This window comes from Zonotrichia albicollis, chromosome 2 (assembly GCF_047830755.1).
Source record: "Zonotrichia albicollis isolate bZonAlb1 chromosome 2, bZonAlb1.hap1, whole genome shotgun sequence".
NCBI lineage: Eukaryota > Metazoa > Chordata > Aves > Passeriformes > Passerellidae > Zonotrichia > Zonotrichia albicollis.
This window is the reverse complement of record NC_133820.1, coordinates 3,262,293-3,288,721: the sequence shown is the minus strand read 5'-3', so window position 1 is coordinate 3,288,721 and position 26,429 is coordinate 3,262,293. Positions and strand designations below refer to the sequence as shown.

General features: G+C 40.4%; 1 protein-coding gene across 2 annotated transcripts in view; it reads left to right on the top strand.

Moving 5' to 3' along the window:
• EPHA3 (EPH receptor A3) overlaps positions 1-26,429 on the top strand; it is a 171,328-nt gene that overhangs the window by 99,471 nt on the left and 45,428 nt on the right. For both annotated transcript variants that reach the window (XM_074531577.1, XM_074531571.1), the window contains exons 4-5: positions 13,245-13,400; positions 13,890-14,225. In XM_074531577.1, the coding sequence (XP_074387678.1) occupies positions 13,245-13,400; positions 13,890-14,225 (492 nt within the window). The remainder of the gene's footprint in view (positions 1-13,244; positions 13,401-13,889; positions 14,226-26,429) is intronic.

Here is a 26,429-nt window from a genome sequence, read left to right as displayed (position 1 = left end):
ACAAAGAAAAGCCTCAAAAAGCTGCTTCTTGTGTGTGCATTTGAAGTCAACTTTTGAGCTGCTGCAAAGGGGGGGTGATTTTTTTCTTATTGCCAACTATAAAAATACAGAGCTTCAGATTAAATTGTGAAGGTGTAGCTAAGAAAAATATCAGTGCACAGAGGTTTTTTTGCAGAAAGATAAAAATAGACCATGTCTGTTGGTGTAATTCTGTGAAATGTAGAGACTCCTACAGATGGGGATCCTGCCAGGGGTAGAATGGGGACAAGTGTTTTTCTAGTCCTGTGTTCTCTTTCTGACAGTGAAGAATCCCAGGTGCTTGTTGTCTGTGGTCTGCTTTTCTATTTGTGAATATTTAATAATTCAAAATACTTTTAATGGGTTCTAAAGGCCCATCCAAGAAGCTCCTGGCCCCTGAGGTGGCCCTCAAGGAAGGACCTTAGTGCAGAACTGCTGGAGTGGGCAGGGGGCATCTGGAGGGGACTCCCACTCTCTCCCCAGAGCCAAGACCATTTTTAACTGCTTTTCTCATGCTGCCTGGTTTTTTTTTTTCTAATTTTTAATCTGGTCATGCTCCCTTTCACCCCTGGAAACAAGCCTTTAAATGTTCCAGAGTAGATTTTATTTCCCCCACTATTCTTTAATATTTTCTGTTCTCTTTACCCCGAACTTAGTCACTGCTTCAGTGGCTGAGGATCTCTTGGAGTCAGATTTGAATCCTGTTTTCCATATGCAGGGAAGAAAAATGGCCTGTTCAGCAACTTTTTAATAACTTTTTCCATTATTCTGTATACTAATTTTACCAATCTCAAATATATAATTAGATAGATAAAGTCTACAGATAAAGCCAAGCCCCTACTAATCTCTTTGCACCACTCAAAATTCCTGCAGTCAAAAGCAGGCTACATAGAAGCAAATGTAATTCCAATTTATTTTAATGAGAATTCAGGATTTTCAGATTGTGGCTGATTAGAACTGCTCCTGATACCAATTTGTTGTAAATTATTCTTGTTTTGCATAACCCCCAAACATATTAATTTGCTACTTAAAACTGCTGCTGCCTGCTGCTAACAATTAGATAACCAGGCTGTCAGTCCAAGTTTTTCCCCACTGAACTTGGCAGGCTTTGAGTGGCCCTTTTCTGCCTCACCTCTGGGAGTCCATCCCCAAAGAGCCAATATTAAATTTAGCAAAAATGAGGACTGAATAATCACATGGATTCTGAACTGCTCATCCAGGCCAACTCTGCTCCTGCCTGAGTTGGAACTGTTTCAGGAGCACTTATGAAACGGAGTTATTTTAGTAGGCTGGAATGTTTGGCTGTGAAAATAACACACTCATTTTTTCCTCTATATTGGAAAGGACATCATTTAGGTATTGCACTCAGCTTCTGCTTTTTCTTGGACTGTGGCATCTTAGTGCAAGTGAATGTTGAGGTAGTTGACTTATTTGAAAAGAAAAGGAATTAGATGACAAAATGCTAACTAAAAAATTTTAGACTCTCCTCTTATTGTTGTTTCATGATTGTTTTCTACTGTTTCCTTTATATCCTTGTTCTGGGGTGACGTTATGATTCTTGTATCCCCTTCCCTCTGTTGATGGTCCTAGAGTTAATTCAACTTGGTATTTGTTTACAGGCTTAATTTTCAAATTATTTTGGTTGTATAAAACTCTTCTGGGGCAGAAATTACCTAATCAAAAATAGCCCTTGGAAGGGCCATGAGTTTCTGGTTTAGACCTTTTTTCAGAGAAGTTTCTCTGTAAAAACACCTGAAGAAGTCAAAGGGTAAAAAACAAATGGAGAGGGAATTCCATTGTACCCTTTCCCACATGTTTCAGATGCAAGGGGAAAATGGGTTGGTTTTATTTGGTGATTGCTTCCATTATAGCTGCCCTAAAATTGTTGATTATTAGCTATACACAAGGAATCCTCCATGGATAAGCATTCCTAATTTCTGAGAGATTTATTTTCCTTCCTCTGCTACTTTGGAGGTTTTGTGATACTGATGCAGAGGCTTGGGATCATTTCCTAAACCTTGTGAGGTGATCCCTTTGTAAACCAGGAGTTTTAGAAGAAAGGAGGTTTTGTTAATAGAAAGAAGTTTGGGTTTTTTTTAAATAGAACACTGTCCTTTATTACTACATGAGCTCTAACTCCTATTCTGATTTTCTTGTGCCACAGATGTAAAATATGCAGAAATTAATGTGATAAGATTGAGGTAAAAATATCTATATATTACTGGAGGTTTTGGAGAATGCATGGAGCAGGGGGCAGGAAGAGATTTTCAGTGTGATATGCAAAGAGTTCTGATGGAAGGTTTACAAAGTTGTATATACTGTGAGAAGAAAGATTACTCTACTTGTTGTCATTAAAAAATGCCCAACAGATGAAGCACAAGGAGGGTGCCACCAAGGAGGCAGGGCAGAAATATTTCCCACTTGCAGGGTAACAGGGAGGACTAATCTGATTCAAGCCAAATTTACAAGCATTGCCTCACTCTTTTCTAAACTGGGGCTGTTGGCAGCTGTTAAATCAATTGTGAGCATTACAGCTCTTAAGTTACATTATTCATCAAGAATAACAAGCCTGCTTGCTGCTCGCCTCTTCCAAATGCTTGCTGCACACACATTTAATGGGAATTCACATTTAACCCAGTCTTCACTGCAGCCAAGAGAAGAAGTGGAAAAAGAGCAAAATGTTCTTTAAGAGCAAATCCTAATGCAGGAGGAAAGTTTTCCTTGCTAGGGAACAGTTAGAAAGTGCAATTAATATTCCAGTTCACAGCTATTCAGAATTCCTGTCCCAAGGGGCACAGAGCAGCACAGAAAATGGTGATGGTGCTGGAGGAAGCTCCCTGGCCTTTGCACTTCTGGCCATGCCTTGCCCAGATAGGGATATTCAGGATTTATTTAGCAGTGCTGAGGGAGGGTCACTGCACAGATTATAATTAATAATTAGAAATTAATTTATAAAGGGGAGCAAGACAAAGCGAAGGGCTGCGTGTGCCGTGTCTGTGGCACCAGGTGGGGATGTGAGGGCTCGATGTGAGGTGCTGGATCTGCAGGGCCAGGTTTGTAACTGTGGGAAGCTGTCACAGCCTCACTTTGTGCTGTCAGGGCAGCAGAACACAGCACTGATGGCATTTGTGTTAGTGGGAGATCATTTCAGATTGCTTGGGCTGTAATGGGACATTTTGCTAATGCATTTTGACAGCACCTTCAAAATACAGTTACACTTGCCTATCATAATCACTTGTTGTATATTTCTAATCTGACACACAGGACAGGCAGCAAGGAGAGGAGGAAGGGAAAAAAAGTAGAAATGCTTTAGTGACTTACATGGACATTATTACTATTACACTTTAACTGGATTCCTGTCTGAAGCACAGAGCCTTTTATAGAAGAAAAACTTTCCATAGGATGCTCCCCGCTGACATACACCCTTATTCTGTGGGTTTGGTGGGGAAATGAGGGCTCATGAGCTGCTGAACCATGGTTTTGCAGAAAAACACAGTTTAAGGAACCTCTTCCAGGGTTATCTTCTAGTCCAAGGTTATCCCAAGCTGAACCCTTGCCTGCCTGTGGTACCCATTTTGTCCCAGCACAAGGCTGGAAGCTCCATTTGTGGCTGGAAAGCTTTTGTGGGATCTCACCAGTCTGCAAGGCTTTTGTGTCAGGTGTAGAGATTCACCCATCAGCCCTGGGCTCTCAGAAATGCACCTGGTTAGTAGTGAATGTGAGATGTGTAACTGCTTAGTCATGGACAAACCTTTGTCCTATTCTCCTCTCTGTATTGGCTTTTCAAATGTAGTATTTAGTGAAAAAAAGGTCTCAATGACAAGTATGCTGGAAACCAGTTGTCCCAGTCAAAGTTACATCAATAAACAGGTAATTATTTCTGTTATAACTTTTGTTTTCAATAACAGATTTACTTGACTTAATTGCTTAAAATTGTTTGGGTTTTTATGTGCTATCTTGTATCATTTGTACCAGATCAATGTGTACAGCATTCTTTTTTCTGGATTCTTTCTTGTTCTTGAAACTTAGCTTGCAAAAAGGAAAGCCTTTTTTATTGTCTTGAGATGTGTTCAGAAAAAGTAAAATAGATATTTTGGAAACAGACCTGTGATCAGAGCTTTGCTAAGCAAAGTAACCAGATGGAATTTGACTTCCCCATTACCTCTTAGTAAACTCCAAAGAATTCTAATGGGAGTAGTTGAGAATATTCCTAGTAGGATTAAAACCCCACCCTATTCTGCATCAGTTGGTCCTGATAGATTGAGAAGGTCAGATCTCATGGTGGATTCCCTAAATGCTTCCATCTTTTGAGGGTTTTGGATGTCCTTTCAGCCTCCTTGGTTTCTGATTTTGACTGTTAAATTAAGAAGTGGGAAAAAATTAATATAAAACCAATGTTGTAGTTAAATCCATGGTGTTTGCAATATTTTTCCTTCACTCAGAAAATGGCATGGTGTCTATATAGTAAAACCTTTGTTATAAAACAATGCAGAGTCATGAAAGGCATTGTAATTCTGTTTTGTGATTCTTTTCCCCATAAAGTCCAGTGGAATTGCAAGCTGTTAATTGAACATGTGGCATTGGATATCAGCACAGTATTATTTGTTACAAAAAGTACTGAGCAGAACAATGCAAATTTGGTTTCCTGTTCCTTCTGATGAGTTTCCTGCATTGAGAAGTAAATGCTGTTGGAGAATATTGAGTTCTTGTTTCTGTTGCTGATTGTAAGGAAGGATTTCATTCTATAGCAAATACCTTGTAAAATGCAATACATCAGATTCTTTGTTTTCTAAACAGCTGAGATTCTGTCCCCCTTTGGGTTCACACAGGTAGCAAGCAAGTGAATAAAAATGCTGAACTGTGGGATTTAAAAAAAAAAATTTACATTTAATTGGATTTTTGTTCAGCAGATAATTGCTTACCCTGCAAACCCAGACTTTTTTACCACATGCAGAAAAAATGCATGTTAGGTAATTAAGAATTTTCTTTTTGAAAGGAAAAATACCAAGGAAGAAGAGGCAAAAGCTAAAGCACACAGTGCAGAAATGCACTTCAGTGTTCAGATAGTTTTGCAAAAACCCTTCTTTTCAGCTGTGAGAGGATTGTCAGCTCACAGATGTCCCCAGGGGCTGGAACTGTTTAATTTTCAGGCTTTCTGCTGGAAGGATGAAAATACAGTTGATGAAAAAAAACCACAAAGAGAGGAGGATGTTCTGACAACGATAAAGCTGTAATGTTTTGGGTCTTCTGTTTAAAGCTTTTCTTTAGAAACCTCTCTGCACATGACTATATCTGTTTATATGTTTAATGACTTTAGATAAAATCATCCTCCTTTTGCCAGATTCTGACAGCACAGAGATATTTGAAGGCTGGTGCTCATGGCTTAAGTCTACATTAGCAAGGAGTGTGGCCAAATAGGAGAATTCAGCAGTTGGAATTAAGGATTCTGTGCCCATACCATGACAATTTTTAAGCATTTAATTTTCACTTCAGAAAATCTCTGTCAGGTCATACAGACTTCCTGTAGCAGGGAGAACCTCTTCCAGTATACCTGAAATATATGTAATTGTGTGGTCTGGGCACACTTTCTGTTGTGAATCATAATACAAGAGAGGGAGAAATGAGATTTTGCTTTAGAAGTGTGGCAAAAATATAGATGCAGCCATTAAGTGGCATTAACAGCATCACTAACAAAGCAATGGCTGTTTCCTGTATACTGCTGCAAATTACAACTATTTTTTGATACCCTAAATTATATGAGGTTTAATGACAGTGGCTTAAACCTTAGGGACTTTTTTCCTACAGATTTAAGTGCTTGCCATTGCAGCAGCATTTCTCTTCTTAAGAGCTTCCCTTTCCCAGCACCAGCTCTCAGTGAATTCAGGAAATAATGAGTCAGTGGTTGGCAGTGAAAGTAGCACTGAACAAGGCATAGGCACACAATTTCAGCTTCAATTTTAGCTTTTCCTTTTTTTTTTTTTTTTTTTTTTTTTTTTTGGTTGGTTGGTTGTGTTTTGCAAGTGAGGACAGTAAAGTATCTCCAGTGTTTGCTTCCTAAACTTTATGTGCCTCTGGCCATGTCTTGCCTCCAGTGGTTGAATTCAAAAATATGGTGAAATTGGGAAAAAGAACTAATTTTGAGGTATGAGAATTTGTGGGAAATGAGTGTGCAGACATTCTAGTCGCTGGCCATTAACTGAGCCATTCTATTTTTATTTTATCAGCATCTGGTATATTTAGTGTTGCGAGATTGTCATGTTTAAGCCCAGCTGACAGCCAAGCCACTCACTCCCTCTCCCCTCATGGGATGTGGGAGGGAATCAAAGGAGCAAAGTGAAGAAACTTGGGAGTTGAGAGAAAGACAGTTCAGTAGGGAAAACAAATGCTACATACAAGGAAAAGAAAACAAAGGATTGATTCCCCACTCCCCATCAGCAGGCAGGTGTTCAGCCATCCCCAGGAAAGGTGGGATGGATCATCCCTTTGGCCAAACTGGGTCAGCTGTCCCAGATGTGTCCCCTCCCAAATCCTTGTGCACCCCCAGCCCGCTCAGAAAAGACCTTGACAATGTGTGAGCAGTGTTCAGCAGTAAAAAATAAAAACTTGGTTGAATTATCAACACTATTTACAGCACAAATGCAAAACACAGCCCCATAGCAGCTGCTATGAAAAAACTTAATCCTACTCTAGCCAAAAGCAGCATTAGAAATAGATTGTCTTTTTTATGTCAGTGACAGGTAATGAATTAACAGCTCAAGAAACTGAAGTCGTCTCTTTTTTACCAACAAAATAAGTTCAGCAAGGGTGTGAAGAACACAAGCTTCCCCCACACTGCTCGAGCAATGTGCCTCAACCCTGACCTGAGAGCAAATCTCTGAGGGGTAAGGGGTTTGTTAAATTTCTTTTCCAATTAATTTGACAGCTCTGCTGAGACTCCTAACAAAAGTACTAATTCATGCAAATTGCAGTAGTGGACCTGTGTCATCAGGGAGCTGGGCTGGGCTCTCTGAAACATCACACAGGCCACCAGGCAGCATTTTGATTAGAAGGTGACACTGGGTTTGGAGCCTGTTCTGCATTAATTTTCTCCCAGGGACACCAAAAGATTCCTGAATGTGCTAACAGAGGTGGGAAGTGGCAAAAGAATATTCAGCCTCAGTAAATGCATCATCATCTTCCCTCCATCCCTGAGAGAAAATTTATCCTTTTTATATGTCTGAATTAACTGTTCTGACTTGGGATCTGTGCGTTGACACACTGGGAGAGATGTTCCATGGGTTGCTCAAAATAAAAAACAAAACCCAAAAAATAGCAAAGGCCCAAATGTGTTAGAGAGCAAGATGTAATCTGTGGTCCAATATATAAATCAATTGGTTTCATCAGACAGTCATGGGAAAAATAAGAACATTTTCCACTGTATAAATGACAGTGTAGAAACAGAGATGGGTATGATCAGAGGATCAGAAGATATTCCTGTAAAAGCTGATGGAAAAGTTTGTCTTTGTTCATCACAGAGAAGATAAGCTCATGATAGATCTTTGTAAGATGAGGAATGGCTTTGAGAGGACACATCAAGAGCAGCTGGTCTTCCTGTCATGTAATAAAAACCAAGGGTACATTGATTTCGTGAAAAAAGTAACAAATTTGAAGGTAAATTGAAGGAAAGATGAATTTTTGTACTTCACATCAACTACCTAAACTGGAGAGAATACATTGCAACTAATAATTTGCAAAAAAAACCCCAAATATTGGATAGTCCACATGAAGGGCAGTACAATGATGATTAACATAATGATCTTTGTTAAAAAAATAAATTAACAGATATCTCTATATTTCCAGGGTTTTGAAATACTATTTGAGTTTTAGGTATGAGGGTGAAATAATTTATATGGCAATTTATAAACATGAGTTTATTAAATTCCTGTTTAAGGAATACCTGTTTAAGTGATACCCGTTTTAAAGGTTTAAATACCTGTTTAAGTGATCCACTAAGATTGCTTGCCCCCAAAACTGCCTGCAGAGAGGACACAATGCCTGACACATTTTGAAACCAGGTGCTTGCATGCCCACAAGTGAGAACCTCTTTGCTGTAAAGAGGTTTTAGGTCTGTTTTAGGTCTGCAATCTTTGACATTGCACTTTAAACAAAGCTGCTGGCAGCAATCCTCACTGAAATGCACTGCACAGAAAGAGACACAGAAGCTCTGCAAGGCACAACGTGCAGCTATTACAGACTTTGGGTTTTTTGTGGTTGAAAGGTGCAGTGTTGTTCCCTCAGGACAGCACTATCTCTTATGTACATATAATTAATATGTCTGCCAGTAACAGTTATTAAACAAAGGAACAGGAATTGTTTCTGCTCAATGGCTTGACCTGGGAGTAAAGCCAATTTCAGAAGCATCTGATTAAAATATGTTAAGGTCACAGATCACTATAAAATATGAAGCGGGGAGGAAAAAGGCAGAAATTTACTCATGAGGAAGATTAAATACTGATTTTTTAATTTTTTTGTGCTAGCAGAAGCTTTCAGGTTTAAAAAATGAAAAGTGCTCATTCTGAGGAGTGTTTTCCTAAAGACATTTCAGTGTCACATTGCACTGAATACTTGCTCCATGCATATCTCATGGATGATGCAAGAATCCACACACTAAGATCATTTGTGAATTTTAATTTCTTCAACAGACAGAATGGAATCCTACAGGCAAGAAGAGAAGGTCAATATCCTTAGCTCTTTCTGGGGATATTCTTACAGTAGTGGTAATGGGGTCCAATCACAAGAAGAGCTTTTATCCCTCATTAGAGCCTTTCTCAACTTTATTTTTCTCTTCCCTCAGGTGCCAGCAGCACAGCCCATCACAGAGAAAGCCTGCTCTGCGTGTACAGCAATAGCCCTTGGTTTTAGAGCTGCTCACTTAAGTGGTGTCTTTTTATTCAGGTCTGATGACAAAAAGTGTGCCTGAAGTTCAGTGGAAATATGAATCAAAAATCCAGTCTAATTTTTAGAAGCCTTTTTGGGCTGAATTGGTGTTCAAGAAGTTACAGAGAGAGAGGCTCAGGAGAGATAGAGGATGCTACAGACATAAGAATGCTATAGAATTTATGATCTTTAAGATACTGTTAAACAACCAGAGTTGCTGAAGATGGTTTTGTTGCTCTGAGGGGTTTTGAAGGAAACCTGCTTTATAAAACTTGCTGGTGAATGGGGTGCCATAGTGAAAAATAAGGGAAAAGCTGTTTAACACTGGCAAAAGGAACTGGAGAACAGTTCAAAGATGCAAGGCTGTGTGTGGGCATTGAAGTGAGTCAGTAGCATTTTAAGGAAAGACTGGACACAGCCCAGTGCCATGGTCTCATTGACATGGTGATGGGACGTGATAAGCTGGACTTGATGGTCTCAGAGGTCTTTTCCAACCTAACTGATTCTGTGATTGCCTTCCCAACACACCTGCCCAGCCAAAGGTCATCCTGTGATGACCAGGTCCAACTTCAGGACTTTGTAGCTATTCAAACACAAGCAAATCTATGTCCCCACAGGGACTAGAGGACTTTCTCAAAATCCTGGAAGTGAAGAATGGGTTCTGATATGAGAATTAAAATATTGATTAGTTCAATTAACTCACCTGCTCAGGTGACAGTGGGAATGGTTTGCAAAGCCCCTCTAAGAGTGTTCACTTCCGTAGGGAATGCTTCCCTGTCCTGGCACAGGAGGTTTGTCCTGAGTTGCTCTGATTTGTCTCATTAGTGCACACTCTGAGGATGTGTTATCTGTGAGCTGCACAGGTTTGTGACTGAATTCCCTTCTTTGTGGAGGCTGTGCCTTGAAGCCTCAATGATATTTCACCTTTGGGCTGTTTTGATGAGGAGCAGAGAAACAAAGACAGGAAGCAATCAATGGGTGGGTGCTGGTCAGCCATGCCGTGGATGTGTAATCCACTTCCAGCCTGTTGTGATGCTCCAGCCCTGCCTAAAAAGCAGAGCTCCTGCAGGGCTGGGCAGTGCCAGGCAGTTTCTAAATGAAGTTTCCCTGACCTTGTGCAGGAGATGGGCCCTGTCAAGCCTGGAGTGCTGGGGCTGGGACATCCCCAGTGCAGGCTCCGCTTGTGCCTTGGTGTTTACAGCTGGGAATTGCTGAGATTGCTCTGTGTGCAGGGGGCTGCAGGACCTGAATGCTAAAATGCTCCTATTTGCTAACAGATTTATGTTTTAATTTAAAATGAATTCCAGTTTAAATTAATAATTTAACCCTTAATTAGGAGCAGGTTTTCACCCCAAGCAGATTAGTCAGGCTGAGGCAAAATTCACTTTGCTGCAGAAAAGGGAACCACATTCCTTTAATCAGTACCTAGCACAGATTGTTGCGTGCATTTGTTTTCCTCTCACTGAATTAACTTTCCCTGCTCTCTGTTTCTGAGACAAACTCATCAGTTAGAGCTCAAGGAAGTTCATTTTCACACAGCAACAAGGACAACCAGAGTCCTGAAATTCTGACTAACAGGTGACTCAATATAGTCATCCTGACATCACACCCAAACAAAAGAGACTGAAATCAGAATAAATGCAGTTTTAGAATGCTGCAGATGGAAGTTACCACAGGAGTCACCAGAGCCAGCAGGCTTGAGGAGATCTTCCTAAAAAAGCAAAACCAGCCAGCCTTGCTGTATTGTTTATATCACAGAAGTTTATATCATAGAAGCTCCCAAAGTTTCCTTGACTCACTTTTAGTGTGCTAACAGTTTTTTTCTTCCTGGCCCATTGCATCTACTTCCTCCTGTATTGTTCCCCATTGTGAGGGAAAGAAAAAGTGCTTAGTTTTTGCAAGAAATTGTTGAGTAAAAGCAACTGCTGTTCACAGCTGGTTTCCATGCTAAAATTAGCGATTCTGTGAAGACTTCCTATGCTAATTCCTATGATGTTTTTCAACCTAATTGAAACCAAAGCCATGGTATTTGCCTCAAAAAGCCAAATCTTCTTTTATCAGTACTTGTAATCAAATTTGTCTAACAGAGAAATTAATGCCTTTGGAAATAACAACTTCATTTTTTCTCTCTTATATATCAGAATTTTAAAAAATTATTAGTAATTATAGGAAGTACATCGACAATGTTTTTCATTGCACCTCCAGTTCTGAGCTTCAGTTTCAAGTGTAAATGCATTTTTTTTTTCTCCTTTGGTCTGCAGTTGTGAGTAATCTGAAATTGGTCTGACAGACAAAGACAGAAAGTGCAAGACAGCCTGAGGGGAAGACATGAGATTGGGATGCCCTTGCTAGGGCACATTGGGACAGCAGGAATCTGACTGGCTCACCCCCCCACTGACCATCACCAGCTTTTCTTAAATGAGGTCCATGGGTTTTCACCTGAGGGATGAAAGAGACATTGATTAATGGGGCAGTTTCTCTTCTTTATCCCTCTGAATATTTCTTCTTCTAATACAAGCTTGTTTACTTGTGTTAAATTCATTGCTTTTATTAAAATACTGGTTATAGGGTCTTTCTTTTTTGTCATTGCATTAAACTAGCATATATATTTATTACAAGATTCTGCTGTATAGAATCATAAATACATCATTGTCTCATAAATGTGAAAATGTTCCTTCAAGCTGGTTAAGCAAAACCATTGCAGTTTAATATGGTAGCAAGTTTCCATGAGAAGCTTTGGTGGAAGTTATCTGTATTAATGAGGGAACTGAAGTGTGATATTTATTCCTTATTGTGTTTGGTTAGTTATTATTGCTGGTAAGAAGGGGATTGGCCTCTTTTCTGCCTGGCTTGCAGGCAGAAAAGGGCTGGGAACAGAAACAGCAAAGTCACTGGAGGTTCCTCTGTCAGCCAGAGCTGGGTTTGCTCCAGGTGCCTCATGGGGCAGCACATGGGAGGGGATGGCATTTGAGTTGTGAAAGGCTGCAAAAATAACAGCTACACAAAAAAAAAAAAAAAAAAAAAAAAAAATAAAACAACCCAAACCCAGTTGTTTCCTGCTGCATTTCCTCCTAGTGGAGGGGTGTAAGAAGGACTTAGGTTTCCTTTATTTCCTCCAGTTAAATGGGAATCCCCAAGCCCCTTGGGCAACCCTTGAGGAGAGGGGAACACCAGAAGTGCCAGCTGGTTGGGCTGTGCCAGGTTGGGCAGGTTTGTGCTGCTCACACAAGGTCATTTGTAGCAGTTCTGCTTTTCTTTAGCAATTCTTACAGTTCTGCTGTAACAGATTGTCTGCTGGGGCTGTGGCTCAGAGGCTCAGAGTCTGGGGTGTTTCCTCAGGGCTTGCAGGAGAGAACTTGGAGCAGGAGCTGTCTTTGGCAGCTGCTTTGCTGCAGTCTGGAAGTTGGAGGGAGCAGCTGCAGCCAAGCACTGCCATTTGCCAGGGCTGGGAAGAGCTGGAGGGAGGCTGAGATTGGCACTTCCCTGTGAAACCCTTCATGCTCCTCCTGCTGTCCCTTGTTGGAGGAGGCCGTCCCTTTTTAGGATGTTTCAGAGAAGAGCAGAGTAGTTTTCTCTCACCATTTACCAGAGTATTTCACTCAGGTGTGCAGCATCAGGAGCTAACCAACAAATCTGCCTTGCCCAGGTGTTTATTTAGGTTTTGGGAATAGACAATAACAGTTCCTACCTCCTCCATCACTTAAAAAGCTGCTGGGATATCTGTTCAGAGCTTTTTCCTACTGCTGCCCATCTAAAGACTTAGCTAATCCAAAAAAGAAATCTTTTTTACACAGGTAATACACACAGCTCATTGACATGATCATTTAAAAATGGAAAAGATCTTTCTCTGTTCAGGTTATTTTCTTGGTTTTGGCTTGCTTGCTCCTGACCTGATGAACTGAAGAGATGAAGTTTACAATCAATGTGCCCTTGTAAGAAAATGTTTGCAGCAGAGGGACGATAAGTTAGCTTCTTATGCAGGGTAGGGCCAAAGTTTTGGTAAATGAAGCAGAAGAGAAGGAAAAGGAACAAAGTTCTCAAAATGAAGTGTAGAAAATGTTTCTTCTTAGTGGTGCAATACCCTCTTTTGTTTTCCAGGCAAAATTAAATGCAAATCCAGGCTGATGCATGAACTCCATTCTACCAAGACGTTTTATTTCTGTCAGCTCTGATTATGAGAAAAATCTGTAATTTTAGACCATAAATGTCTGCAAACTGTGATCCCCATATGGGTAGGTTCCAGGGCAGTAGTCTCATGTTAGAATCAAGATGCCCATGGAATTTAAAACTCTATCCCTGTTACTTTGCAGCCTGTCGAGCTGGGTTCTACAAAGCCTCTGCTGGCAATGTGAAGTGTGCCAAATGCCCCCCTCACAGCTCCACCTACGAAGATGCATCTCTGAACTGCAGGTGTGAAAAGAATTACTTTCGCTCTGAGAAAGACCCTCCATCCATGGCTTGCACCAGTGAGTAGCTCATTCTGCTCGGGGCTGTCATTCTTGCTGCTCCATCCGTCCCTCCACAACAGCTCGCCTGCTTGCTTCCTCTCATGTCCCACTGCAGTCAGCCATCCACTCCCTCTTGTGTTTTCTTGAGTGTTGGACAGGCTGCTGGAAATTGGTGGGCTGGGTTTGTGCCTTTTCTGATTTCATTTTCTCCTTGTTGTACCCTGTCAGACTCGAGAAGGAAAAGTAGGATTTTTTTTATTGCTACCAGTACTCAGCCCTCAATCCTGAACTGCACCCTGAGGGAACTCTCTATTTATAAGAAAACATGGTTCTTGTTATCTTAGGTCTGTAATCTAGTGAAATATTGAAGGAGTCTCCACAGGAAATAACCAGAAGAGTTCGGTTAATAATGTTTTTTTTTTACTTTTATATTTCTGCGCCCTCGTTACTCCCATTTTGGAGCACCCTTAGGGAGAAAAATCTCACTCCCTGCTTTCCCTTTCCCAGGACCACCCTCCGCCCCGAGAAACGTCATCTCCAACATCAACGAGACCTCGGTGATCCTGGACTGGAGCTGGCCCCTGGACACGGGGGGCAGGAAGGACGTCACCTTCAACATCGTCTGCAAGAAGTGCTCGGGGGGCGGGCGGCTGTGCGAGCCCTGCAGCGACAACGTGCGCTTCCTGCCGCGCCAGAGCGGCCTCACCAACACCACCGTCACCGTGGTGGACCTGCTGGCACACACCAACTACACCTTCGAGATCGACGCGCTCAACGGCGTCTCCGACCTGAGCGCCCTGTCCCGGCAGTTCGCTGCTGTCAGCATCACCACCAACCAGGCTGGTGAGTCCCCTCGGGTTTCCTTTCCTTTCAAGCTGCTGGGGTTTGTGCACCTGTTGTGCTTGTGGGGTTCCCAGATGAAGGAAGGAATGATGAATCTGATTCCATGTGGTATTTCTGGGGTCCCCTGTTGTGGGGAGGGAAGATGAATCTGACTCCATGTTCTTAGAAGGCTACTTTATTATGATATGATAGTGTATGACATTATATGCTTTATATTATATTATGATATATTAAAACTATACTAAAGAATAGAGAAAGAATACTTACAGAAGGCTTAACAAAATATTAATGAAAAACTCGCTCCTCCTTACAGAGTCTGGCAGCTGGACAGTGATTGGTCATTAACTTAAAAGAATTGGCATGAAACCAATCAAACAACCACCTGTTGGATAAACAATGTCCAAACCACATTCCAAGGCAGCAAAACACAGGAGGAGCAAATGAATTATATTTTTTTTCTTTTTCTCTGAGGCTTCTCAGCTTCCCAGGAGAAGAAATCCTGGTGAAGGGATTTTTCCAGAAAATATGACAGTGATAACTCCATGTTCTCAGAAGGCTAATTTATTATTTTATGATACTATATTATATTAAGGAATACTATACTGAACTATACTAAAGAATACATAAAGGATACTTACAGAATGCTAAAAATGATAATAATGTACACTTGTGACTCTTCCCAGAGTCCTGACACAGCTTGGCACTGATTGGCCAAAGAGTGAAAACAACTCACACCAGAATCCAATGAAACAATCACCTGTGGTAAACAATCTCCATATTCCACACGAGCAAAATACAGGAGAAGCAAATGAGATAGTAATTGTTTTCCTTTTTCTCTGAGGCTTCTCAGCTTCCCAGGGGAAAATCCTGGACGAAGAGATTTTTCAGAGAATGTGAATGCCACATGCACCTTTGTTTCCTCTCCCTGATTTGCAGGATTTGCTCTGTGCCAGGGTGACTAATTGTCTTGGATATTCCTGTAAAAGTAAAAGTAGAAACAAACCCAGTGTGTGTTTCTGTCAAAGAACCTGGCAGCATGACTGTTATGATTAACTCCCAGTTCCCAGTTAATAGTCTCTAATAGCAGGCTCACATGATTCCTTAGCCAGAATGTGTTTTATTAATAAAACTAGATTTTAATAAAACACTCATTTCAATAATCTCCAACGTAAATTGCTGTAGTAATCTTAGTGATTAATTTTGATTAAATAGAAGTGAAAAAAGGCTTTGATGTTAGATGCATAAAAAGCTAACATTAAATTAGAGAGATTGAAAACAAGGCTTTTTTTTTTTCCCTTTTTTTAACTCCTTTACAAGTTGTCTCACCAACTGTGTATTATTGCCAACATGATGGGGGTGTGGAGCTGAATACTGAATTAGATCGTGGTGTCACAGTTGATGGGGTACAAAAGGGCTGCTCTCCTTCTGTGGAGACTTTTTAAAGCCTTTGAGGCCCTGCCTGAGCACGGCAGTGTGCCCTGGCTGTTGGATCCGAGCCTTTGTCATCACTGCTCTGTTGTGCCATTTGCTTCTCATTTGACATGGCTCCATTTATCTGAAAGTTGTGAAGAATCTCGACTCTTCCCTGGCATTTGGTTGGGTGTGAAATTTTTAGGAGCAGTGTGTGCCAGTGAAGAGAGAGAACTAGATGCTGCAATTTCTGTGCTTGTGCTCCATGCAGCTTCCATCAGGAGGCTTTGTACAGAAAACATGCATGTGTTCAGTAAGCTTCCTCCCACGTCCTCCCATCCCACACCATGTCCCCAAAATACTTCCAGTTCTGTCTTCCTGAAACCACAGACAAGTTCACATTGTTCTGGGTAGGCATCCTCCTGGTGGGCTGTGTTATTGCAATGTTTTTCACTGTAGAGGGTGTATGTTTGCTCCTTAAATCACAGATCAGCGGTAGTGGGAGGCACAAAAATGTGAGAACAGGCTATTTCCTGACCCCAGTCACTACATTTCCCAGTGCTTTGGGACACTGTCTAACTGTGCAGTAGGCAGACAGAGGTGAATCCACCCAGTTCAGCCCTGGCACCTGCATTTTATGTCCATTCAATTTGTTGCTGTTATAGTTCATTGTTTGGACTTTCGGATCAGTGATTTGGAGCGTCCTTGTTGAGTTCCCCTCTTTGCTTCTGTTTCTCTGATCAAAGGTGTTGCCTTTCAGCCTGTTCATCAGCACAGCAGTTAGAAATCACCTGAGGACAGTGCACAAAAAAAAAAAAAACTGTGCAGGATCAGGGAAGTTCTTTCCCTCTTGCTTTACAGTGTGCTTCCCTAGGGCCCAGAGCTGCTGCCTTTGCTCTGCAAGGTGGATTTTGATGTTGGAGTGGAACACACAGTACCTGGGATGTGGCAAAGTCAAAAGCATTTTTGGCAGTAGCAGCTCTGTTCACTGTAACCCACAGGCTGCTTAAGCAGTTTATTTTCTGCTTTTATGCATGGCCCATTTTTTCTCTAAGTACATTTAGGTGATGTGGGTTAGTACAGGCTTAATTGTGCTATCTCTTGATCATGCCAATTGGTTTACTGTATTAGAATTCCCTTAGAAACTCTGCAAGTTGTTAAAATTAGACCTTAAGTATGTATATAAGCAGTCTCTTCAAGTATAATTACAAAAACATAATTGCATTCCCTCAGTGGTCAGATCACGATATATCAGAAGCATATTTTTAGCTCTGTAAGGTCTAGAATGCTGTCTCAAGAGATCTTTTCTACAGCTTTATCCAGCTTTATTCTACAGTTTAATTTCCATGGGTCTGGGTTACAAAGGGTCACAAATCCAGGTTAGACCAGAGGGGCTGTGGGGCAGAGCAAGCAGAAGGAGCAAAGTGAAAACCCTGTAGAGGGTAGATGGGAACAAGAGGGTCAAGTCTATGACCCTCTTTTTGCAACAGCATTTTCCTGGCAGCTGCTCCACATCAATCTGAATGTTCTGTCTCAAAACACCAACTTTGCATGTGCATCCTCCTGAACTCTTACGCCTTCCATTATTTAGTGATGTTTCAGTGTTCATGCTTCTAGCAAAACTATTATTAGCATCAAAGTTTTGTGAAAATAATTTTATTTTCTTTATTTTCCCAATCTACTTATGCCAATCCCCAAATATTTTCCTTTTTTCCCCCCTTATGTCTCAGTTCTTTATTTCATTGATGGTAAAATAGATTGCTTTCTTTTGATCACCAAAAGCACACTGTAAAAGCTTTAAATGGAGCTTAGTTCTTAAGGACTTCAGGCCTTTTAACCCAAGGTTTCAACAGGGCTGCTGCAAAAGGTGGTAGCAGATAATTCAGCTACAATAAGGCAATGTCAGCACTAAACCAATTCCAAGGGATTTTGTGCTGTCACATCTCCTGGCACCAGCAGAGGAAGAAATGGGATGTGTTGTAACAAGAAACTTCTTCCATTTCTGTCCTCAGCTCACCACAGCTCTTCCACACAATTCAGGCAGGATGCAGATAGGTGCCAAAAGTAAATAAACTGGAGAATAAAGAGGAATCCCTGCAGAGGAAACATAGAAGGCTTTTTGTGGGCTAAATTTCAGCTAGAAATGTCAGGTTTTTCCTAATTGTAGGAAGTGATTATGCTTCTCAATTGAGAGACTAGAAGTGCCTAACCCTGAGGTTTGGCCTCGCCACAGATCAGTTGTGCACCTGCAAAATTTTGATTCCTTTCTCTGTCAGAGACTTTTCCTAGAGGAAGCTTAGAGAGCAACCACCCCTGCATCCAAACTGAAGCATCCTATGCAAAGCTACATTATAAATTATAACAAAACCCCAGATCTACTTTATATCACCTCAAGCTTCCCTTGACAAGCAGTAGTTCGATTATCTAGAGTCTCTTATCTTTTATACTTCTAAAAGCCAGGAGGCAGAACAAGCCATGTAACTTGTTTAATCATCTTGCCTAATCATTGAACTCAGGCATGAAAAGCCATAGGAAATCAGTTTGTTTAATGAGAAAGTAACCAGTAAGGCACTGCAGAGTTTTACAAGAGGCCAGAACGAAAATTATTTTTAAAATAACCTTTTGAACAAAAGTAAGGTAGAGATAGAGAAATTAGGATCATCAGGTGTGTTGAAGGGTTTGCAGTATCTTGACCTCCCTGTGCCATTTAAAATTCCAAGCCATGTGTTAATTTCAGCTTGAGGGATAAACATTTACAATGGAGAAAGAACCAGTCAATTTTTCAGTTCTGTTTTAAGTAGAGATTTCTGTGGCTCCTTGGAAGGCTTGTTAAAACCTTCTCAGAACCAGAATTTTATTTGCCTGAAATCTCTGGCTTCAAGGGAATAATTCAGCCCCAAGCTTTATTTCAGTGTATGTATTTGATTATTTGCAGGTACTTTGATGCTATTTATGTGCTCAGCCTGCACTGCACTGTCTTCAGCAGCTCACAAATGATGTGTGATGCTCCCTGTTTAAATAAAATCCATATTTAGAGAGGGTTGTGTGCACTTTACAACCTATATCCCAAGGCAAGTCCCTTAAGTAGATCTGTCTTCTAAGAGAGACAATTTGAGCGAGGCACAGATGTTTGGGGGATGATATATTTCTTTCTTTCCCTATGGCCCTTATAAAAAGGACAAGAAGATAGACTTATTAAAAGTGAGCTAATGACATGATGTAGGGAGTCTCTGGTTCACTGACTGTTATTACAGCTGTGCCCCATTACGTTCTGAATACCTAGGACATGCTTGTTTTCCTGAATGACATTTATCTTTTGAGTTTCAAACATTCCTGGCATAAATAAAGATTTTACGCTCTTCAAATGTGTTTTACAGTTCAGCCCAGAGGCTATTCGAGGATCATTTTAACTCAATAAAACTCCTTTAGGGATATAAAAGGGAAGTGTTTTTAACAATGTCACTCCATGCATAGCCTGTTATTAGCTGGAGATGTTCTGCCTGCAAAGTCTTTGATCGCTTTTCCCCCTGAACGTCAAGGAAGCTCTGCCAAGGCTTCAAAGTCTGTGACACACACACTGGGCTCTTCAGTCCTCATGTGAACGCTGCTGACCTGACAGAAAGTTCACAGGTGAAGTTTGTAGCTCAGAGAGTTTTTCCTCTTTCAGAGCTTTTACTTGGTTTCTCCGCAGATCACGGTGAGATTTTGTTCAGCAGTCACTGGATAATGGTTTTCTTTGCTTGCTTCTGTAAGTCTTCCTCATTTAATATCTTAGTTTGGTACAAGAGTAAAAATGAAGGAATGCAGGTAAGCAGGATGCTTAGTCCTCTGTTAAATAATAAACCTTAGACTTGTGTCTCTCTCTGTTATCTGTGCTGGCATTCTCAGTAATCACTGAGGGAAATTGTGTTCCTCTTGATTGTAAACACAGCTACCAATCTGCTTTCTGAAGCAATTCCCTCTAGGCAATTTGCAAGCTGGGGAGAGACGGGAAAAATTGTTTTTTTGGGTTTGGAGACTGCTCCTGCAATGGGAATTATGAAAGTAATACGTGTCAGCTTCTACAGCAGAAAGAGTCTTTTTGTAGCAATCCTTTTAGTAAACTATATCTCTGTGTATATTAAATAAATGTTTTAAAGGAAACAAAATTATTAAATCACCTCCAAATCCAAAAGCATGTGAAAGATGTCAGCACCTTTCAAGTCTTTTCTGTTAGAGGTTCTTCTTTCCTGATGAACCTCCACAGAAGCAGCTGCTCCAAATGACAGGGCAAGAAGTTTGAGAAATCTTTTCTTGTTCTGAGCAGGTGGAAAATACTAACTGACAGACCAGTTCAGGAGCACTTGGTGATTACATAGAAGGAGAGAAAGTATTTTGTATCATAAATGTACTTATTTGAGGGCAATTGTCTTCTCCAGTTTTGGATAATGGCTTTTTCAGAGATAGTTCTTAAGTATATTCTTACATTGTGCATGGGGTTTCTCTGGTTGAGGAAATAATCAAATTATCACAGAAAGGGAAAGCCTGCTCAGCACCTAAATGTTGATGTTGTGAGCATGGTGAATAAATTCTTCTTTCTGAACACTTCACTCCAGGAAATGTGAGGCTTTAAAATCCTCTAAGGTAATGTAATGTAACAAAGGGGTAGGGAAGGCAAAGAAAAACTGTTTATTTAAACTGATAGGGTCTTAACACATTCAGTGAAAAATATGAACTATTGCAAAGCTGCCACCATCACCACCTCAACAGAGAGCAGAAAGAATAACATTTGTGTTGTGAGTACCTTTGGGATGAATCCTTTTGAAAGCACATCCAGCATTTGTCTCCTGTCTGAAATAACAGCTGGGAATGCCACAGCATCGTAATTTCCAGTTTCTGAAGCGAGTGCCTTGTGCAGCCTGATCCTCCCCAAATGGACATGGCATTTCCATGACTTATTATACATGTGTTTAGCACATGAGCAAATCAAACCTTTTGTTTGCTCTGGGGAAGGCATTTGCTATCTCTTTTAATAAAAAGAGGGAGAAGCAAGAACACAATTGCGCTATGCTTAACGACGGTTTCTTTTAATTTAGAGTTTATTTGTAAAAGTGAGAAATGATCTCTGATAATCACTTGTCCAGTGACAGCTGCTGCCCAGAAGGTTGCCTTTCTGTGCACTTGAGAGGGAAATCAAGCAGCTGCCTTTTGGTGTAATTCCTGCTGAAGCTGCTTGTTTCTCCCCTTCCCGTTCCCTGCAGTCTTTCTTCCTCAGCATCTGTGAAATGCCTGCAGCCACTCTGGAGTCTGTAGCCACAGGCTGGAGCCTTTCACAGATGCATTTGGGCACTTCTGCCGTAATGCAGGCAGTCATCCATCAGAACAGCTACGAACAAACCAGTTTTTAATATTTTTTTCTGTTTCTGGGAGAAATGTGCCCAGCTTTCTTCCATCCAATGGCAGCCTGCTTGAGTTTGCCTTTGAAGTTTCGTCCTGTTTCTTTCCTTCCACATTTTGGCGTGCGTAAATGTGATCTTGATAGTCCTTCTCCCAGAAACTGTGAGCCTTTTCAACCCTTTCCTTATGATGGAACCCTACCAGGATCCAGCCTGGGGCTGGTGTGAGGGGCTTTTTGCTGGTGTGGGATGAGTGGAAGGAATGTCACCTTCAGGCTGATGGTCACCCAGTGATGTTACAGATTCAGGTGACATTTTACAGCCCAGGTCATAAAAACAGATGGAGCCTGCTCCAGCTCAAGGAAAAGATGCAGGAGGACAAACACAGGCACTGTGCTGGTTTAACTACGTGTCCTGGAGATTAGAGGGCAAAGGGCTGTGCCTGCACGTGCCTTGAAGTGGTGGGGAATTGTATGTGGAGGAGCAGCGTGGAGGGTTTAGCAGGTTTCCAAAGAGTTGTTAAAGTGGGACTGTTTCCTCCTCCTCCTGTCTCCTGGGAGGCACCTGGGGACCTTCCTGGAAAGTGCCCCTGGGATGGGGCTTGCTTGCTTCAGCACGAGCCTGTAGCAGTGCTTAACAGAGAAAGTGAATAGGAGTGCAGCCAGAGGAGGTTGAAAACGGGGCAGGTGCTGCTTTCTGTGAGCAGGCTTCTCTCATAGATCCCTTCCACACTAATCCACAGAATAGATGCTGGAGGTGTTGAAGATTCCAAGTAAAAGCACAGCTGTTCACAGACTTCATGGTAGTGCGACCATGTCATGGAGGTGTGACATCATTACATGGATTTGTGAGTCAGTGCTTGGGGCTCTGACAAATTGAGTAGTGGAATTAGATGGATAAACCTAGAGATAAAATGTTGGTTCCCAAAAAACCCAGATGCTGGGTGGTTGTGCGTTAATCCTAATCCAAATGTGTGTGTGGAGCATTATGAGCAGTGCCAGAGCCAGCACCATGGTGAGTTCTCTCCTGTCGTGATGTGGATGTGGCTCCAGTGTCCCAGAGAAACTCTCTTCAAGTGAGAGATCAGTTTGTTCATTCAAACACTGCTATTTCTGCTTTAAATTGCATGATAGTTTTGTGGTTTGGATGCTGGTCCTCTAAGACTGGCAGATTTAGGTTGGAGTCCCAGTGGGTCCTACTTTGGATCAGAGAATGCAGATTTAATTTTCAGGTTATGATCTTTATTTACTGCTCTTGTTCTACATTACCTCCTGGGGGCATCATAGACAATAAAGAAAATTTATAGGTTATATCAGATTACAGTATTATGATTAGATACTAAAAGCATCAATTTTCTAAAGAAAGGAAAAGGAACAAGCCTTCCATTTTTTTCAGCAGGGCAGAAGTTGAAAATTGAGTAGAACAGTCAATTCTGCTTGGTCACCATCTTTCAGCATAGTTTGGAAAGGCAAAGCATATTTTACTCTTGTTTGCAAGCAAAAGCTGGAAGTGAGCTGTGATTCATTTTAGAATTAAATCCTTTACTAAAATTTAATTTGTGACCTAGAAAGCTAAGCCAGGAACAATAGGACTCTAAATGTTTCAGCAGTTGTACACATGTGCCTTCGCAGAGTTAATACTGAGTTCTCCCTGTCACAGGACAGGGAATTTTCTTTCAGTGCATTTGTACATCTGTAAGCCAGTCACATATGAAAACAATAACCAAGGAATAAGGAAAAAGTCAATAAGGAAATTTATATATAGCTGCTATTAAACTGGAGGAAAACAAATCATCTGTTGGGGTCAGTTTCAGTGGGAAATCAATTTGAGCAGAGTTTTATTGTCGTCTCTGCAGATCCTTCATGTTATTTGCTTGCACCTTTAATAGTCAGGAGTGAGGGGTTTTTACACTTGAGCCTGAGCTCCCTGAATCATTGTGTTTGTTACCTTTTCAACATCCACATTCCCAGTTGTCACAAATGCTACCTAACAACAGCGAGCGCTCAAAGTACATTTCCCCTCTTAGCTCCAGGGAGTTTTCAAGGTTCCTGTTAAGTGCTCAGAGCAGTTAGGCTGCAGTGCCAGACAAATTCGAACCATGTGAAGTGTAAAAATGCCTCTCTGTGCATTGCATGGGGCTGCTAAGACTAAAACTCTTCATATATGTCCACACAAGCCTAAAGTTAGTCATAAAAGCCCAGCTCCTATTCAGGTGAAGAAGTTGAGTGCTAATACATTAATCAAAATATCATTAAAAATGTAAATACCTGGCAGCATATGAGACATGTGATTAAATAAAAAATCACTGAAACATTTTCTTTGTCCAAAAATATACTCTCCTTAAGTTTTACCTTTAGGTGCAAGTTTTCCCTTTAGGTACAAGCTTTCTTAATGATGAACTAATTTAACCTTTGCATTCCTGTTGATACTGTCATATAGTTTTTAAAATTTCAATTAATCCTAAAAAGCTTAAAAATGTCTCATTATTTGCCAACCCAATTGTTTTGTCAGTGAGAGCTGCAGGTTTTCGATAGAAATTTTCAATTTTTAATTTTCAATTTAAGTTAGAAAAATAATGGGAATTCAATGAAAAATTGCTGTTCTAAATATCATGTATTTCTCTTCCTTTTTGTAGCCTGATTTTGAATTCCATCTCGTCCTGTTGTGGTTATTTAATTCTCTTTAGGGAACTCTTGATTCTCTCTCCCTCATGTGAAAGACTTAAGTCTAAGCAGTGTTGCACATGGTGATGCCTTCACTGTTTATTGGTTTATAATGTTAACTGCCTTTACTTTGATTTTTCTCTTAGTTGCATTTTCAGACACTTCCAATGAAACAGTGAAATACAGTAACTGAGCTGCTCTGATGTTACAAAATGGAAATTAAGGCTGACTTCTGTTTAGACAGTATTTAGAACAGAGCTTATTAAGTTTTACATTCTATTCTGAGCATTTGTACAACAAGAAATTAATTAAATGGTTCAAATGTCAGGTTATTTCTCCAAATTATAGCCCAGCCCTGGGTTGGGGCTATATTCAGTTTACCTTAACTCTTACTGTATCTTAAATTCATTAATTGTAGTAGATTTAAGCATAAAGTTAGAAGTTATCTGAACAAGATATTTTCTTTAATTGGGTTCAAGCCTTCTAGCACTTTTTAAACCCACCTATCTAACAGGTATACAAAAAAAAAAAATCCAAAAGAATGCATTAAAATGTAAAACTGTGACAGTCCAGCTTGTCACTAACCTGCAAAGAAAGGTTTTGTGCTGGGAATGTTTTCCATTTTGTCTCACCTTGGTGTGAGATTAAAGGTGGTTGAAACATGATGTTCCCTTGATTATTTATCTCCCCTCGCTGAGCCCATGCAGTGGGATTCTGAATGTCTCATTTCTGAGCAGCTTTGGGAACCCTAGGGATTAGGGAAGGTACATGAATGTTTTATAATGTTATTGATAGCTGCAGAGCAGATGTTTTCTAATAAACTGCTGTGAGATAAGTTTCTGGTAGCATCTGCAGAGTGGTGTGCAAATGAGCTCAAAATAATTAATACTGTGTTAGGAGAAAGCTTGTTTTTAAAAGTTGGTCTGTATTGCAGCATGTAACATTGTTTCATCCTGCCCTGAGAATCTTTTAGAGCAAAATTACCATAATATATTAGGGGAAAAGCCATTTCTGTTAATCACATATTAATTATTCATAAAATCAGTATTAATTTTACCTTAATGGGAAGTGTTACCAGCTGGGTACTGGGCTTGATAATCTATCCACATACCAAAAAAAAAAAAAAGAAAAAATAGGGATAAATAGCTTGACTTAAAAAGAAGACATAAAAATGACTTAGGAGAGCATAAAAGCAGCAAGTAGCCTGCTAAGCACTTTGTGTTTTGGCTCTGGCACTGGTTTGCAGGATTCAAGTGGAATTGCTGAAGGATGTTTGTTGCACACAAATCGTGTCTGCTTCTCCCAGATTGATTTTAGGAATTTAAATTCAGGATAAATTCCTCCTGCTGGAAGAAAACAAAAAAAAATTGCCACTTTTTAAAACTTTGTGAACTGTGTGAAATGTGAAAATGCTGTTCAGAGAACGTGTTCACTCTGGAATGAATATGAAAAAGTCGATCCTCCACTCTGTTGAAGGAGGATTTCAATACTTAGATTATGACTCAGGACTAGAAAGTATATTTTGCTGGAAGTTCAGCAAAATCAAAAGCAGAATGAATGGTCAAAATTTTATTTTAACTAAAACTTTTCTTTCTCTTTAATTTTCTTCTCTTTTTAATTTTTTTTCTCCTGACTATTGAAAAGTTCTTTTGCAAAAATGAAAACCCACTTAGTGCATTGGCTGAAGCATGCAAATATGTAATGCCTATAAAGTGCAGCTAGTTTTATATGAACAATAAAAGCTTCAGAGGATTCAGCTGATACTAAATTGTTGAGATCAGCTCTAGAGCCTTTTTATTAGGATAGCAAATGTTGAACTTTATATACAGATTTTATTTACATGTTACGATAAAAGGCTGTTTATTAGTGAAAGATTTTTTTTTGAAATGACAGTTACAACCTCCAGTGTGTGATCTGTAAAATACAATCTGATGAATTTTAGCCAAAGCCATGGAAGAGAAGCATTTGGAGTGGGAAGTCAACCCAAAAGAAACAAAACAAAATAATTTTTAAAAATTGCACAGCTTTCATTGAGTCCAGGAAACCCAGACTGGGTCTTGGAACAACTTATGGATCTGGGTGGTCTAAAATTGAACCAATGTTCAAGAATCTTAAGTAATTATTATTTTTTATGTGTGTGTTTAACCTTGATACTGTTTCCACGTTGTGGGTGGTGTGTGAACCTATGGTATGCAATCAGTTGTCATGCCTAACCCTGATCAATGCACATAAAAAAATTATGTTATTTTGCAGTTTAGATTTTCCCTTTTTATTCATTTTCATTTTCAAAGAAATGTGGTGAAAAGTGAAGTGTGTATGGGAGCAATTTTCATCTGGAGAACTTAACCAAATAATGATGCCAAAGAGGCTGAATTGTGCTGATGGTTATTCCCAGCCATGAGTACCAGGAGCTCCTTGTACTTTAATGCATCCCAGCCCCCTTTTAGACCTTCTTATCAAAATGTTAGCAAAGTCTAAAGTCAGAGTTCTGCAGAGTCTGGTAATGATAATACCTCAGCATTATAACAAACAGGTACTGCTGCTATTTTGCTCTGTATTTCCCACTGAATATATTTCATTGCTAACACTGTAGTAGCAGATCAAAACCATCTGCTGCCTTGCCGCCAGTCCTCCTCCAGTGGAGGAGAAAATCTCAGCTGGTTTTCCATGAGGCCAGGGTGCTCCAAGGCAGGAGTACCACGGCTGCAATCCAGCTGCTGCTGTCGGTGAGGGGCCAGACCTTTGCTGGATTAAAT